The sequence below is a fragment of the Pelophylax lessonae genome (assembly GCF_965119305.1).
Source record: "Pelophylax lessonae genome assembly, chromosome: 2".
NCBI lineage: Eukaryota > Metazoa > Chordata > Amphibia > Anura > Ranidae > Pelophylax > Pelophylax lessonae.
The window spans coordinates 612,411,291-612,429,006 of NC_138769.1; the positions used below are offsets into that span (position 1 = coordinate 612,411,291).

Sequence of the window (17,716 nt, forward strand, 5' to 3'; positions counted from 1 at the left end):
AAATACAAATGCAGTCTTTAAATTCACTGATAAAAGGAAAAAATAAAAGGACTTAATGAAAAAAGAGCTGTATCTATGTTCACCTGAATTAGCTGTGACAGAGAATGGAAACAAAAGACAACATGAAGAAATGTGATCACATCCAAGTTTAAAACAAAAGATGTTAAAGCAGACCTTCACCCTCCATACCTACTTTCCAGTATTCAACTCCTAACCCCTTACTTCCTCACAGTCAGAATTTTTTTAAACATTTTTCTTTTAGCTTTTTTGGGGAATACATCCCGCACTTCCTGGCTTCTCACCTAGGTGAGCAGGATGTATTCAACTGCCCGCAACCTCCTGGGATACTTACATCATGCTTCCGAGGAGACCCCGCGGCATGCCATGGCATCAAGGTGTCTGGTTATTGCAGCGCGTTTTCAGGGAGCAAGAATCTGGAATGGACACCCAGCTCCCAATGACAACAAAGAAGATAGCAGCACGGGACCAGGTGAGCAGAGGTGGATATCTGCAGAATATGCTGGATTCACTAGTCATGGAAATATTTTGTGGAAAAAACCTGGTACACACTAAGTTTTTTTTGTTCAACCCAGCGGGCTGGACGAAAAAAAAAAAAAAACAGCTATATTACTACAGTGACCTTCCTGCTGTACTATTTTGTTTTGACAGGGGGCGGCCCCCCTGTCAGAACACGCCGGTACATCGCTTGCAGTAATTGGCTGCAAGCTGTGATCGGATGCCGGTCGGCTTCTGGTTTTCAAGCATACTCGTTCTGAAGACAATTGGACAGTCACTGGACAATTGCAAAAATGTTACATTTTACTTAGCTAGAGATTGATTATGCTTTAGCACAACAGTATCAAAAATGCATTTTAATGAAAATAAAAAAAAAACCTTACCAAGGGACTGAAAATATGTGTCTGGGGTTGAAACATTGACTTTTGTTTCACGATAGATAGAATTTTAGCTTTGCATTTCATCATTGCTCTGAAGTTCCAGTAACCATCAGAAAAACCAAAACCATTCCTGCTGGGCTGTGGCATTAAATCGTTCATTTTTGGAAGTATACCTCACTATACACCACTACAAATTTATAAAATGTGTAAATTAGCTGTGTTTACTTTATAAAAAGGAACAGCCTAAAAATAGAGCTCAGACTGTATATGAGCTATTCACCCCTCCTATCTGTCAGTGTCTCCTGTTTAGTGGTGTTAGCAAGGGCTGTGAGATGCCACCAAACCTCCATCTTGCGAGTTCCTGTCTATGCCCTGCAGGCACCGCCAGTCCATCCAGACTGCTGATAGCTGTTCCTGCACCCTGCTTCCGCCACTTGAGCAATTCACAGGATACTTCCATGTAAGTGTGCTATTGAATAAAGTTTTGTGTTTTCACTCCACACTAACCTGGCGTCCTGCTGTGTTCCTTTACATGTTACTTAACATGATGGCTGCCATCATGTTAAGTAAGTTGTGTCAGTAAGGGGTACACTTCATCCTTTTAAAGGATATCTCCACCAAATGGGTTTACATAGAGGGCATTTGGGTGAATGTTATGTAAACGTTATAGTACATAGTCAAATTAAGTATCTTCTGTGATGCTTCAGTTACAAAGTCCATTGTGGAAAAGTACTGCGGTCAAGTCCCTTTAATTGTGTGTATTTCAGGTTTTGCCATTCACCAGCACAGGTAGAGGGACCTGCTGGAAAAAGCGCATGGCAGGGCTCCTTAAAATGTGCAGATAACAGTGATGGGGTTGATACTTTCATATTTCTTTCACTTATCCTTCTGAAACCTAAAACCATAGCTGGCACTCTATGGGTTATAAATATCCTGAATTATAAATATGCAGATGGTATTCAGAAGAAGCTACCCTCTATATTGCACTTTAAAAAAACAAATTATTGTCAAAATGTTACTCTATCAAAATAATTATTTTACACATATTTTAATGTAAAGCCAGTGTATATTCTGAAAAAGCAGCAATACTGTCTTGGTTCTAATCCTGAAGGACTTCACAATTCAGATTCTTTGTCATTTTCATTCAAGTAATATTCATCATCAGTTGTTGTATCAGTTTCAGATTCTGAATTGGGAGAGACAACACTCTCATATATGTTTAGAGTCCCTTTCAGATCATCATCAGGCTTACAGCCTGTTTGATCAGATTCCTGAGAAGTATAATGTTCCTCATACCTCAAGGAGTTTGGATTTTTTAGAAAACTTGGCCTCCATAACCTGCCTTCAGTAAGTGATCTCTTTACATTGTTTAAAAGTGCTTCCTGTTGCTCCTTTCCAAAAATTCCATAGTCAACAGCCTTAGCAGTATACACAGGGGTTTTTTCATCGCCCATACTGCTATCTGGCCAATTATCATTCTCATCAATAATCTCAGCTGAATGTCTCCTGTTAAGTGTGCCATTGCCACAGTACATGCCTGAAGGACTTCTGCCTTTCATATTCCCACCATAACTTTTCGAAGAAAAATTTTCATCACTTTTTCTTCTGACCTCAACCTCTTCCTCTTTGTAATCATGATTGAAGCTTTTCAAACTTTTGGAGCGATACATATTGGAAGATTGAGAGGTTCTGCCCTCAGCTAGGCTTTCCTGTCCATAATAATGTCTGTCTGCATGTGATTTGTCCTTTGGTGAATAGAATACAGATGGTGAATCAACATCAGACTGCCCAATACATTCACCAAATGATTCACTTGATCGAGAGTTGCTGTTTTCTCTTTGTCCATTGTTGTCAAAGGAAAATGTAAACTTTTTGGCATTTATAGGTTTCATTTTCTTCTGGACAAACTCAGAGTTGTAAGATGGTCTAGTAACATAAGGCTGGCTTTGAGACTGTGGACTGAGTTTGGTTTCCATGCTTGTTGAGGTGTCTCTTGCATGGTGTGATTCACGTCTATTTAAACTTTTTGATTTATAGAGTGATGGAATATCTTCTCTGTAAATTACTCCGCCTCCAAAGGAATCTTTATCGCACAAACGGTCTTCTTTTTCCAAACAATTATGGATATTATTCACTTGGCTTTCCTGATAGTCAATTGAATTGCAATCTCCAGTAAAATTACGATTATCGTACGTTGGTGATAACCTGACATCCTGGAATTCTGGAGTTATAGGAAATGTTTTTTCTCTTCCAGGATGTAGGTTACATCTGTCACGTGCCATAGCAACATCATTCTCAAGAATACTTCTCTCTAAATCCTGGAGATTACATTTCCTATTTGGTAAAGTGTAGTAAGTATTTTGGTTATACCGGGGTGAAGTCCTTGTAGGACTATATTCATTTCTGTTTTTGGTATTTCTCTGTGTCTGAAAGTCATTACCTCTGTGCTCACAACCACTAGGAGAGATATGCATAGAACTAAACTGGTCCTCCAAACTGAACTGGTCTGTCGAAATGAAATCTGTTGCAGTCGTTTCTTCACCAGGAAAGGGTGTGTTATTCTTATTTATTAGATTTGTTTGCAAAGGAATGAGATTAAAATTTAAAAGATGCTGTTGGCTTAAAGGAGTTTCTCCTGAATCCAGTTCTTTGGTCAATGCATTTTCAGAAGTGCAATGGGACAGGGATGTTTTCCCCTTATTTTGGTAACTGAAGTCATGGTTTTCTTCAGCTTTTGAGCACCTGTTTAATATGTTCTCCAAAAGAGCACTTGGAGCTCGACTAGTTTCAAGAGTCTGATCAATGTTTTTTAAGTTGTTTTGGGATACATCTGACCATCTTTTAGAATATTTACGAGGTAAGGTGTAATAGATTGAAACAACCTTATGATATTCAACAGTATCAACATCAGGCTTTGAGGAATCTGTATAACACGTTTCATAAATTTGAGTTCTTTCTGTTATTTCTTCAGACGTATATGTTTTAGATGTCTGTTGAATTTCAGAAATGGGGTTGATTTCAACAGACCTGATATCATCAGACAGACTTTCACAAGTATAAATGTTTGGTTTCAGCCCACCTCCAGAAAATGGTGGGTTGGTGTCCTCTTTGGTATTACCACTCTTTTTGTATGGCTCTGGTGCAAGAAGCAACTGCTTTTTCAGAATGTTTGAGGACTTTTTATCTGTATCGTCCTTTTTTTGTAAATGCTCCTCTACAATCTGCCTGCTGGGAATGACAGTTATGCTTTGAATTCTGGGTTGCTCATTGATTTCAGTTATCTTGTTAGTTCTTGGTGGAATCAAAGGGTTAAAGTTTTGGGAAATTTCCTTTACAGTTTCTACATCTTGTGCTCCTCGATCAATGTTTTGTTGATTTGTTACTGAAATAAACACACTATTTGATCCATCAGCTTCACCAAGTTCCTCAGGAGTTTGTACTGTTTTGGGAAATGGTCTATTATTATTTGTATCAGCTCCACGCTGGACAATTTTTGGCCGACTATTAACATACAATGCTTTATACCTTTGATATATGTCTAAATTAGGAGGATCAGTCTCTGGCATATGTAAGGCTTTCGTACCATCAATTTCTGTTACAGTGTCGGTCAAGAAGGATACCCTTTCCAGTAATGGGATATCTTTTTCTTTTGATGTTTTGTCAATCCCTGGATCAAAAGAACATGCATTTAATGTTTCTAAAGAATCCAAAGTTATTAAGTTTAAATCTTCCATCTGGCTTCTGAAATTCTGGGAACCGAAGTGGTTTCCTAAACGCATTATATGTGTTTTATCAGACAGTTTTGTGTTGGACACAGTGGTTAAGGAGCAATTTTTGATTGTTGGAGAACTGTCATCTGTGTAACAGCATAGCTCATTTTTCTTATCAATTAAATCTGGAAGTGAAGATGCATTTCTTTTCTGGTGCTTTAGCATATCAGACCTATACCCTTCTAAGGTATTGTCCTTTGAACCCCTTCTTGAGTTCAGCATTAAAGGACTTTCAGAAATATCAGTGAAGATGTTTTTTGAAGTTGTATCACTCCCACTAATGGGTTTTGAAGATGTAAACACATTTGTAAAAGGAGAATAATCTTTCTTTATATTATTAGGTTCAAATGAATGTTTAGAACTTTGAAATGAAAACTTTGCTTTGTCCTGGTTAGTGAACAAAGGTCCAGTATAAGATGAATGTTTTTGTAGAGTTAGAAGAGAAATGTCTTTTTGATCACTGTTGCCAAATATTCCCAAGTCTTCAGCAGTGGATGAAAAATTCACTGTAGATGGAAGTGAAGCCTTTGAAACATCAACTTCCATGGGCTCCAATTCTGATAGGCCACCAGAATTTGTCTTGACAGGTTCTTTAGTTTTGTTTTTTTCAATTTTAGGTGTCATTATGAAGTCTACTGGAATGTTCTGACCTACATCCAAATTCTCTCTACAAGGTTCAATGTCTACTGTTGACATTTCTGATTTAGGAGAGATGTTCTCTGTTTCTGAATTCAATGCATGTAGATCAGATATATTGCTTGTGATACTAAATTCTGCAACTTGATCCTGTAAGTTACAAACATGATCTAAAGCTGGATGTTCATGTAAAACTTCCATAGGTTCTGTATCCTGGTCTGTTTTAGTCTTAGCACAAGAAGGTTGTTGGCTTGTGACTTTGTTTAATGTAAAAGAATTTTCCTTGTTCTCTTCCACCCAGCGGCTGTTAGTTTGCGTCCCAAATTTGGGTATGGATCCAGGGCCACCACAGTCTGTTGTGTGATATCCAGTAGGGCATTGATCTGAACGGTTTTGAGATGATCTTCCTGTAAAGTCAAATTTATTGTTGACATTATGGAAATCATTAGAGCCCGATGAAGAAACTCTGTTGGATTTGTAAAGATCAAATATTCGATTTTGCGGAGAAGTGTTCCCGATTTTTGTAAGATCCAGAGCAGACTGTGTTCGGAACGGTCTTCCAGGGACCTCAGGCTGGCTAGAGGTTGATGATGTATTCCATCTAATTGAGGTGATGGGTATCCTCCTTGGCTTGTGCTGTTTTATTCTCTCTTGTTTTAAGCTCACTGATGGAAGATCCAAACTGCTTGAAGAAAATTTCCCAGAGATGGGTAGAAAACCTGGTGGTTTACGGTGGGTGTCAGAACACAGAGAGGGGCTGTTATCATAGATACTCTTGTAAGCCTCTGAGTGCGAAGCTGATTGATGCCTGATTGAGTACATTTCATAAAACCTCCTTGGCTGGTATGTGGCGTGGGTGGTATGTGTTTCTCCCAAAGAGACTTTTCTTCTTCCATTATGAGAGGATAAAGTGCTGTAGTCTTTCCTTGAGTCTGATGCATGGTGGTGCAAGCTTTCAGTGCTGTATGTATTGCCGTATTTATAAGTTGATGCTATATTAGTCCTCAACGGGTTGCTGTAACTTTGTTCTTGGGCAAGTTTTTGGTCCAGATCTCCTAAAACTAAATATACAAAATGGTTAATGTGCATCCTACCAAAATACTTTATTAACATTTAGAGAGCATCTATAGTCTTAAGCATTTTTTTAGATATGTTTGTCATTCAGCTAATGTAACTAAGACAAGCTTATGTTAAAGAGACCCTGTGATTAGAAAAGAAAAAGAAAAAACTGTTATAGTTTTACAGTAATGGCACCTAGGAATACCCTCTACATTCCTGTTTGCACAGCCTTTCTTACAGGCAAATCCTCAGCACTTTCAGGTAGCGTCTGAGTATGCCACTACCTCTTGTACTGCTTACATTCAAATTATCCCATTGCCATGTAGTACTGCCAAAGGAAATATTCATGAAGCAGCGGCCAAGCTTCACTCTCAGGGAAGTGCTGATGTTTTCCCTGACATACTAGCCAGGGATTTTGCCATAAAGGCAGATTTTTTAAGGCTTGGCAGGTATGTGCCTGTTGGTTTTTATTTTTTATTTTTTTAAAGACTATCTTTAAGGTGTAAAAGAAACCTGATTTGGTTTATAGTTTTTAAGTGCAATTGTTAAGCCATATTTTAAACACAGGGCTGTGCACTGACTTTGCTTCACTGCTCTAACTATATCCATGCAAGTCAGATAACATTTACAGTATATAAGCTATTGAACATCCCATTAGAAAACCATGAGCATTTTTATGTTGTTTCCCTCATCCTTAGGGATATAACATCCTCCACTCTTCTGGAAAGTCTTTCCACAAGATTTTTGAAAGTTGTCTGTGGGAATTTGTGCCCATCCAGCCACAAGAGTATTTATGAGATCAGGCACTGATGATGAATAACAAGACCTAGCCCTCAATCTGCATTCTTATCTGACAATATGATCAAATCTATGAATTATCAAAAAGACGCATACTGTATCATAGATTCATTTTAACTAAAATCGATCAATTTTATCAAAATTGCTCTGATAGGTCTGGATGGAAAAATAGATTAAATGTATGGCACATCGAGCAATCTTTTTAATCTTCCAATAATATTTTTCTCCTAGACAGTAAAATGATTGACAATATAATTGTACATAGAATCATTCTGTATTTGGCCTCTATTTATATGCAGTACCCTTTACTGAAAACACCTAATTTATAGTGGTAGCCAGACACTTTTGTATATATATATATATATATGTGTGTAGCACCCTACAAATAGGTGCTAGGTAAAACTATAGTGGGCCTTGTCTGCTTAACAGCAGGGCTGTGATTTATCTAGCCAGGGTGTCAGATCTTCCAGATGTGCCTGCTGAGGGGAGAAGTATCCCCACTGGCTCCTGTGAGAGGCTTCTCATAGGGCAGTATGGGAAGTCCAGTCAGGGGACACATCCAGGCTTGTAACTACCCCAGAAGGCAGATTATGCTGCAAAGGATTCTGGGAGTAGGTATAAGTTTGAGTGGAAGTGTGTGACCTGGTGTCTTGGGAGGGAGCAGAGTCCCAGGAGGGAGAGTGCGGCTGTCTCTCCTCCTGTCTGAGGAAGCGGATGTCTGGGGGTGTTGCCTGAGAATCCAGAGAGTGCAGAGCTGAGGGGGATCTATTGTGCCAAAGGGCTAATTCTTCAGTTTCGGGCGTGTGCCCATTCTGTTCCAGCTCACATGTTCTTCTGCCTTGGCTCAAGTTCTGGCCCTCCGCCTGCCTGCCTATCTCCTTGCCTTTCCCATTAGAGTGATCTTTCTCCCCTCCCAGTCCCCACCCATTAGTAGCCAGGGTCCGGAGAATGAGACTTGAGGGGCTATGAGGCGGATCCGCTTGTGGGGCTGCCAGTGCCTTCAAGGCCTCAACACAGGTGTGCTTTGGGGATGACTGTGAATAGACTACATTGCACTTCGTCTATCTCTTTGGCATCATGGATGGTATAACTCATAGGCAGCAGGCACTCTATCATGGCTCTGGCTGGCAGTGCACTGTCACAGTGTCACATAACATGGCTGCTGGGTGCTCATTTTATTAAATTATTGGTCATAAGTTAACAAAATGAGCACTGAGCAGCCATGTTATGTGACACTGTGACAGTGCACTGCCAGCCAGAGCCATGATAGAGCGCCCCCTGCCTGTGTGTTATCATAATGCTGATGATCGTAACCAGTTGCCGACCGCCCCATAGCAGATTTACTGCTACAGGGGGGTCGCGCTGCACAGGATCATGTATATATACATGATCCTGCATTTCTGGGTATCAGAGTCGATCAGGGAGTCCGGCAGACTCCATATCTGCCGGTGCCCACCAATTGTTCTGTACACAGGCAGAAGGGTGGTAGTATGGAAGACATTGATCCTGTGTTCCTGCAAAGCAGGGACAGGGATCTATGCCTTCCCCTAGTAAAAGCACCTCCCCTTCAGTCAGAAAACACTTGTTAGGCACACATTTAACCCCTTCCCAGGCAGTGTCATTAGTACAGTGACAGTGCATATTTTTAGCACTGATCACTGTATTGGTGTCACTTGTTCCCGCAAAGTTTTAAAGTGTCACTTAGTGTCTGATTTGTCTGCCACAATATCACGATCAATAAGTTGCTGATTGCTGCCATTGCTAGTAAAAAAAAAAAATATGTCCCCTGATTTAATTTAAAAAATCTGGTCACCTTAATATGGGGCCCCATGAATTCTACTAGCAGCCCTGCTAATAAGGCTGGCACAATGGACGATAATACTGCTGGATCTGAAGCTGTACTGGCAAGTTCAAGTTTTAATCACAGTACACGTAACCACCCAACACCCAAAATGTAAAAAAAAAAAAAAAATGAAAACAATCCCCGATGTGTAATAAAAGAATGAGCAGCCAAGGAAAAGAAAACGTGAAAATAATTATGTTGGTGTGATGATGATATAAATCACTGGTCATTAAACACAGAATACAGAATGTTACACACCCCACAGTCACTGAGTTGTGCTTTCCATGCTCAGCACTGCAGAAAACATTTTTATTTGTTGCCGTTCAGCTTCTATTTTAATGGGACAGCAGTCCCTCCTAGACTAACCTAGATAAAAAGGAATGTATGAGTCACTGTCATAATATTGCTTTTGTACTATATTTACCAATTCTAACACAGAGCCTGGATTTGCAGAGGCAGAGAATTACAAAAATCACGCAGGAACTGCAAATGCAAAATACGCACTATTTTCTTCATTGAATGCAACTGATATCATTAATCGTATCTTTACAGAAAAAAGTGGAGATGTGATGGAAAATTACAAAAAAAAAAAGTGTGCAAGCAACTATTAAAGTGTTACTAAACTCACAACAGTAAAAGCACTCTGTATATGCAGTCAAAGCATGCTTGTTATACTCACTGTGGAACCTAAGGGGTTAATCCTCTGCAGTGTGTAAAAAGGCTGTTTGATCCCATCTCCTCTGATCCTCCCCTTCTTCTATGTCCCCCAATCATTTCCTGATAGTACAGAGCTTGGGGACAAGCTGCACATGCTCGGTTAGGTGTGTACTGCTAAAGAGTTTTTTTTTTCTTGAGAGCAGTGCCAAGACAAAACCATCCAGTGCCCAGGGCAAAGATGCCAAACTGTGCCCCCCTCCCTTCCCTTAGGTTTAGGTTCAGGACAACAGCCCCTCATGCCCACCCCTTGTCCTGGCCCTGGATGCCTCCAAACCTCACGATACCACAGTGCCCAGGGAAGCTTCCCCTCCTGCCCACCCCTTGTCCTAGCCCAGGATGCCCCCAAACTTCATATGATACCACAGTGCCCAGGGAAGCTTCCCCTCCTGCCCACCCCTTGTCCCAGCCCTGGATGCCCCCAAACCTCACACGATACCACAGTGCCCAGGGCAGCTTCCCCTCCTTCCCACCCCTTGTCCCAGCCCAGGATGCCCCCAAACCTCACACGATACCACAGTGCCCAGGGCAGCTGCCCATCCTTCCCATCCCTTGTCCTGGCCCTGGATGCCCCCAAACCTCACATGATACCACAGTGCCCAGGGCAGCTTCCCCTCTTGCCCACCCCTTGTCCCGGCCCTGGATGCCCCCAAACCTCACATGATACCACAGTGCCCAGGGCAGCTGTCCCTCCTGCCCACCCCTTGTCCCGGCCCTGGATGCCCCCAAACCTCACATGATACCACAGTGCCCAGGGGAGCTGCACCTCCTGTCAACCCTTTGTCCCATCCCTGCTTGGGAGGGTGCATGTGTTCAGCAGAGGGCCAATCAGCACTGCCTAGACTGAAAGTCAGGGGTCCTGCATCCTTATAGGACATTCATGGGAGAATGAAAACACCTCCTACAAACTTTAACCAGACACTGATAGAAGTCACAAGACTGCTATATACTGTTGATGGGAAAAGGTATGTATCAGTTTATATTTTCCAAAATAGTTGAATTTCCATGTTCTGTACACTGTTAGAGACCAGATATAGTGAATGCAGGGTCCTGGGTTTAGTAACACTTTAAAGCTGAATTCCAGGCAAACCTCAAAATACACATGTGAGCAAATCTGCCTAAGGATGTGTTATTCTGTAGGGGCCAATTTTGTACTTAATACACCTCTACCATACAGCACAGCCAGAAATGTGACATTACTTTGTTCCAAGGGTAAAACTGCACCCACAGCCCTTCACTCAGCACCAAACCAGCAAAATATCTCCAATTTGGCCCAAGGGTTCTTCAGCCTTTTTGATCACACTTTAGACTAATGCCTAGTACACACAATGAGAAAAATCCGACCAAAATTACCGCTTTCAAAGCAATCGTATGATAATCTGATCAGTAGTACACATCTTTCGCGAGCGGTTAATGACAATTTATCAGAATTTATCCAGAGGGACAAACACGAAAATTCTTCTCATAAGATGGCAGAATGAACGATTTTTGTTTAATCAGTACAGTATTCGTCCAAAAAAAATCAGACGACCAGGACCACCCACGCTCAGAAATTAAAGAATACATTACAATCCGATACAACACATTACATCACTTCCGAAGTTGTATTCGGTCGTATGAGAATTTTCGTAACTTTAAGGCTCGGGTCACACTATTGCGATGCGGGAAGGCTGCGAATTCGCAGCCTTTTCCCGCATCGCACACGCACCCCCGGCAGTTCACACTGCCATATGCGATACGCTGGGGGTGTCAATGTAATCTTAACGACACCCCCAGTTTGATCGCATATCGCAGTGCGATCGTGCAGTTCGCACAGGATGGGATCGCACAAGTGTGAACCGCTGTGCGATCCGATCCTGATGCGGCTGCAAAAATGCCTCCTGTGCGTGTTTGCACCGGGTGCGATGCGAATTTAGCCATACAAACTGTATGGCTAAACTCGCACCGCACAGCTGATCGCATGTAATGTCAGAGCAGTGCGCTCCGACATTACATGCGAACCCGGCACTCGCATCAGTGTGAACCGGGTCTAATAAGCAATTGGTTTTCAATATGAGACTAGCATGCAAAAAATCAACATCTCATCGTATGTACAAGGCTTAATTCTCCATAGGAACATATGGGTCGGCTGGGAAAATTTGGCCTCATTGTCTATGTTTTGCTGAATCAGTGGCAGGTGAGTGTAAGACAAGGAGGACTATGGTACACTTGAAAGAAAACATTATAATAATCTCCACACCTACAGCGTGCGGATTGAAGAATAATGGAGCAGCAACGCACAAATAAGTGATCAACTCTGTTTCTTCTGCTCTCTTATCCTGTTGGCTTCTACTGCTGCCCCTACTTCTCCAAGTCTGAGGGCTGCTTTGTAATGGATGGCGGGAGGTTCAGGTCAAGGAAGATTTGGTTCATTTTATTATTATTAAATTCATTTACAAGCACATTATATTGTGTTTCTTCTCTCTGCCCAGAGTTCAGCTTTAACACTGCTTAACAGCCTAAAGTGTTACTGAACTCACAACAGTAAAATCAGTTTGTATATGCAGTAAAGCATGCTTGGTATACTCACTGTGGAACCTAAGGGGTTAATACTCTGCATTGTGTAAAAAGGCTGTTTGATCCTGTATGCACAGATCCTCCTCTTCCACTGACTCCAAAACATGTTCAGATAAGAAAGAGCCTTTGGAGTCAGGCTGCACATGCTCAGTTTGGTGTGAATTGCTAGAGAGTTTGTTTTGTTTTTTTTTTCTTGGGAGAGTGCATGTGATCAGCAGAGGGCCAATCAGCACTGTCCAGACAGAGAGTCAGGGGTCCTGCATCCTGATAGGACAGCTCAGTGCAGTGTGAAAACTAGTGATCGACAAATATCTCGTTTTTTCATTGCTGATACCGATATTTTGGTCATCGCGTATCGGGCTGATATTTTTACTTTACAGGTACTCTTGTGGAGGGATCTGGGGGGTCTAAAGGACCCCAAACCCCTCTTCTGCACTAAAAAGCATTCAAAATGCCAAATTTGGCTGTTTTGAATGCAGTCATTTTTTTTCTGGCTCCAGTACCCGGAACTTCCGGAAGTGATGTCATGACATCACCTCCGGGTTTTTGCATGGAGACCCATTCAGACCTGAATGAGGCTTTGATCGGGTCTTCGGTGGCCGTGTGGGCTGGTTGCCCAAGTCTCGCGTTGGGACGGAGACCCGGGCGAGCCGCGGGAGGGGAGGGCTTCTGAGCCGCATCAGTTGTCATTACAAGACAGCCGACCGTTGGCTATGGACGCTATGGACTAGCTGCAGGCATCACTCCGGTAGAAGCACTTTCCCGAAATATCAGCAATATTGGCAACCTCCGGGGCCAATTTCCGATATATCGGGGAAAGTACATATCGGCCCTTGATATATTGGCTTTGCCGATAATCGGTCGATCCCTAGTGAAAACTCCTCCTACAACCTTTAACTAGTGCTTGGCTGACACTGATAGAAGTGACAAGACTGCTATATACTGCTGAGAAAAGATATTTAGCAGTTTACATTTCCTAAAATGAATGCATTTTCATGTTCTGTGTACTGTGGGAGACCAGATATGTGAATGCAGGCTCCTGGGTTTAGTAACACTTTAAGGCAGGAAATGATGCGATTGTCTTTCCTGCAACCATGGCGCGGGATCCTTGCCGGGAGAACACAGTGATTACTGCTAGCGGCAATAATCGCGTGTAAAAATCTGACATGCTGGTCAGATGGATCAACTTGGGTACGGTCAGCCTGCCCATAGATGGTTCATATCTGACCTAATTCAGCAGGGACCTGCCAGGATTCTAACTATCTATGGCTGGCTTTTAACTTTTCCAAATGTTCACACTATCTTGTTTTTTTTAATTAACAGTGTTCAATATTGACTGGTTGAGGACAACTGCCCTTAGTTTACCTCGGTTGTAAAAATCTGTAAATGATAAAACTTTCAATAAAAAGATTTGGAAAAAATATTTTAGAAGCCAGGATTGTCATTTTCCCAGAGGGTGGAAGTCCGAAGATAATGTTGTGTGAAAATTGCTTAGCAGCATTATCCCTGGAAGCTGTTCAAATTTATAAGCATGCTCTAAGCAGTTACAAGCTGATTTTTCTGGTTTGGTGTAAAATAAATGATTTCCAGTTTTTTCAGTGTCCTCTTTTCTAACGCATAACAACTTTCTTTAACCACTTCTGGACCGGAAAAGATTTTCCCCCTTAATGACCAGGCCATATTTTGCGATTCGGCACTGCATTATTTTAACGGACAATTGCGCGGTCGTGCAACACTGTGCACAAATAAAATTAATGTCCTTTTTTCCCCAGAAATAGAGCTTTCTTTTGGTGGTATTTGATCACCTGTGCAAATTTTTATTTTTTGTGCTATAAACAAAGAGCGACAATTCTGAAAAAAAAAACAATATTTTTCACTTCTGCTATATAACATTCTCAAAAAAAAAAATGTAAAAATCAAAATTTTTTAACATTTTGGGCCAATTTGTTTTCTGCTACATATTTTTGGTAAAAAAAACGAATTGCAATAAGCGTATTTTGATTGGTTTGCGCAAAAGTTATTGCGTCTACTAACTACGGGAAAGATTTGTCATTTTTATTTTTTTACTAGTAATGGCGGCGATCTGCGATCTTTAGCGGGACTGCGATATTGCAGCGGACAGATCGGATACCTGACTGAGATTTTTGACACTTTTGGGGGGTCCAGTGACATTACTACAGTAATCAGTGCTAAAAATATGCACTGTTACTGTAATAATGACACTGGCAGGGAAGGGGTTACCATTGTGGGTGATCAAGGGGTTAAACGTGAGCCTAGGGGAGTGATTCTAACTGTCGGGGGCGTGGCTTGCGAAATGATCATAGAGACCTGTGTTCCTATATAGAAGGGTCACAGGCGCTCTGTGATCAATCCAGGGAGAAGAACAGTCAGTGACCGTTCTTCTCTCTCAGCAGGGAGCGATCGCGGGTGTTAGGCGGCAATCGGAGCTGCCTGCCCTGCGCATCGGCTTCCCCACTGCCGAGTGGGGGCGGGAGCGCGATGCCAGCTCGCCCCCAGCTGGCATCGTTTCCGCAGGAGGGCCGCACTGCCACAGTAAAAAGGTGGCGGGCGTTGGGGGGAAGAGGTTAAAACAATATATGTTAAAAAGCCTTTTCCTTACCTTGGAAAGCTTCTCTCTGCAGCTGCACATCAGTTGAGATCTTTTGATTCGCCTTTTTATGATGGGACTCAAAAAAGCTAGCAATCTGTTTTACGCTTCTTGCTGATTGGTAGATTTCAAACTGCAACAGAGGAATATAAAAGGAAAAATGAGAAATAAGTCCACAATTTAGGCTCTGTTCACCCTAGTGCAATTTCAGATGCGACAGTCGCACAGAATCGCATGACACTGGAAATCCCATTGTATTTAATGGTGCCCGTTCACATCAATGCAACTCAGAATGGCATGATTTTGGAAAAGGTTCCTTTACTACTTTGGTGCCATTCCAGCGATTTTGGTCCCATACAATATGCAAGCCACATCCAAGATGCAGTACATAATTGCACCCAAAAATGGATCAAAATCAGATGGTGAACCTAACCATAATATTTAGGCACCATAGTCTTATAGACTCCAGATCTCTCCACAAAGAGCACCTGTCACAAGGATGTTTACATTCCTTGTGAAAGCAATAAAAGGTGATACAAAAAAAAGATAAAATTGCAAAAGTGTAAGAACTTATTAAAATAAAAAAAAAACAAACTTTTAAATGCCCCCCCCCCCCCCTGCACAAAGGCTAATGCATGTGCCAGTCACGCACACACGCAAACAGCGATTGTCCATCACATAAGGTATCACTGTGAAGGTCAGATCATGGGTAGTAATTCTAGCACCAGACCTTCTCTAAGTCTGAAGTGATAACCTATAAAAGCTTTTAATTCGTAGCCTATGGATAGTAAAATGTATGGCGTTTGTCGCCGTTGCATGGGTGTGCGCAATTGACATGTTTGGTATCTTGCTGTAACATCTTTTATATTTTTCAAAAAATTGGGTCATGTTTTGCGTTTCTTTTTCATTAAAATTAAAAAAAATATATATATTTTTTTCCCCAAAAAAATGCATTTGAAAAATTGCTGCACAAATACAGTGCGATATTAAAAAATAGCAAAAACCCACCAATTTCTTTTCTAGGGCCTCTGCTTTTAAAAAATATATGTTTGGAGGTTCTAGGTAATTTTCGAGCAAAAAATACTAATTGTTACATGTAAATAAAAAGTGTCAGAAAAAGCCTGGAGCTGAAGTGGATGTATTATTCACCAAGATCCTTCTTTATAGACATATCATTCACCAATATAAGGCAGAATAAATTGATATAGTAAGAGTGTCTATGTCTGTTATGTATTTATATACCCCAAATAATGGCTGTAAGCCCTACTGAACTCCACTGCTTTCGGGCAACTGTTCTGTTTTTTTTGCCTTGTTATATAGTTACAAAGTTAGTGAGGTTGAAAAAAAGACATCAGTCCATCCAGTTCAACCTATAATGTGTGTGTGTGTTTGCTGCTAACCATACATTGTATATCCCTGTATGTTGTGACTGTTAAGGTGCCCGTCTAATAAAAACTATCAATGCTCCCTGCTGATATGACTGCTTGTGGAAGAGAATTCCACATCCTTACCGCTCTAACAGTAAAGAACCCCTTACATAGTTTAAGGTTAAACCATTTTTCCTCTAGTTTTAGTGAGTGGCCACGTGTCTTATTGTATTCCCTTACTCTGAATAGTTTGTTCCTTATGCTATGGTCACCAGTACAGTATTTGTACATTGATATCATATCCCCTCTCAAGCGTCTCTTCTCCAGAGAGAATAAGTTCAATGCTTGTAGTCTTTCCTCATAGCGGATGTCATCCATTCCCCTTTGTTGCCCTTCTCTGGACTCTCTCCAGTTCCAACACATCCTTTCTGAGGACCAGTGCCCAGAACTGGATGGCATATTCAAGATGTGGCCGGACTAGAATCTTATAACGTGGGAGAAAAATCTCTTTATTTCTGGAGTGAATCCCCTTTTTTATGCATCCCAGTATTCTGTTGGCTTTGCTTGCAGCGGCTTGGCATTGCATGCCACTGCCAAGCCTTTTGTCCACTAGGACCCCCAGGTCCTTTTCCATCTTCAGTACTCTGAGTACTCCCCATTTATCACCACCCTCTTTACTCGCCCCTGGAGCCAGTTCTCTATCCAGATACTCACCCTATGGTCCATACTACGTATCCTAGTTTGTACTGTAAGCGTTTGTGGGGAACTGTGTCAAATGCCTTTGCAAAGTCCAGATACACAACATCCACAGGCCTTCTTTTATCTAGATGGCAACTCACTTCATCATAGAAGGTTAATAGATTGGTCTGGCAAGAATGATTTTGAATCCATGCTGATTAATACTAATAGCGTTTCTATTACTATAGTCTTGTATATAATCCCTTAACATCCCCTCCAAAATTTTGCAGACTACTGATGTTAGGCTAACTGGCCTGTAATTCCCCGGGATATCTTGGCCCTTTTTTAAATATTGGTACCACGTTGGCTTTTTTCCAATCAGCTGGCACCATACCCGTCTGTACACTATCCATAAAGATCAAGAACAATGGTCTGGCTATTACCTGGCTGAGTTCTTTAAGAACCCTCGGTTGCAAGCAATCTGGTCCCAGTGATTTATTTATGTTAAGTTTTTTCAAGTTTAGTTCTTCTGTTAACCATGGGGTTGCTTTCTGAGGTGTATTATTTATTTTAACATTACAAGCTATAGCTTTAGTGTAGCTCCCCAATTCTTTTGTGAAAACTGAAGAGAAGAATTTATTTAGCACTTTCGCCTTCTCTCTGTCCTCTGTGGCCAGATTCCCTTTGAGAGTGTAGGCCAGGGGTCTTCAAACTGTGGCCCTCCAGTTGTTGAGGAACTTCAATTCCCATCATGCCTAGTCATGTTGGGGAATGTCAGAGTTTTACAATGC

General features: G+C 41.5%; 1 protein-coding gene across 1 annotated transcript in view; it reads right to left on the reverse strand.

Moving 5' to 3' along the window:
• Positions 1–1,446: 1,446 nt before the first annotated feature.
• The window catches only part of EXPH5 (exophilin 5), a 173,332-nt gene continuing 157,062 nt past the window's right edge, over positions 1,447–17,716 (reverse strand). The window contains exons 5-6 of the mRNA XM_082244877.1: positions 14,893–15,013; positions 1,447–6,363 (exon numbers count right to left, since the gene is read on the reverse strand). Coding sequence (XP_082101003.1) covers positions 2,012–6,363; positions 14,893–15,013 — 4,473 coding nt within the window. The 3' untranslated portion in view covers positions 1,447–2,011. The remainder of the gene's footprint in view (positions 6,364–14,892; positions 15,014–17,716) is intronic.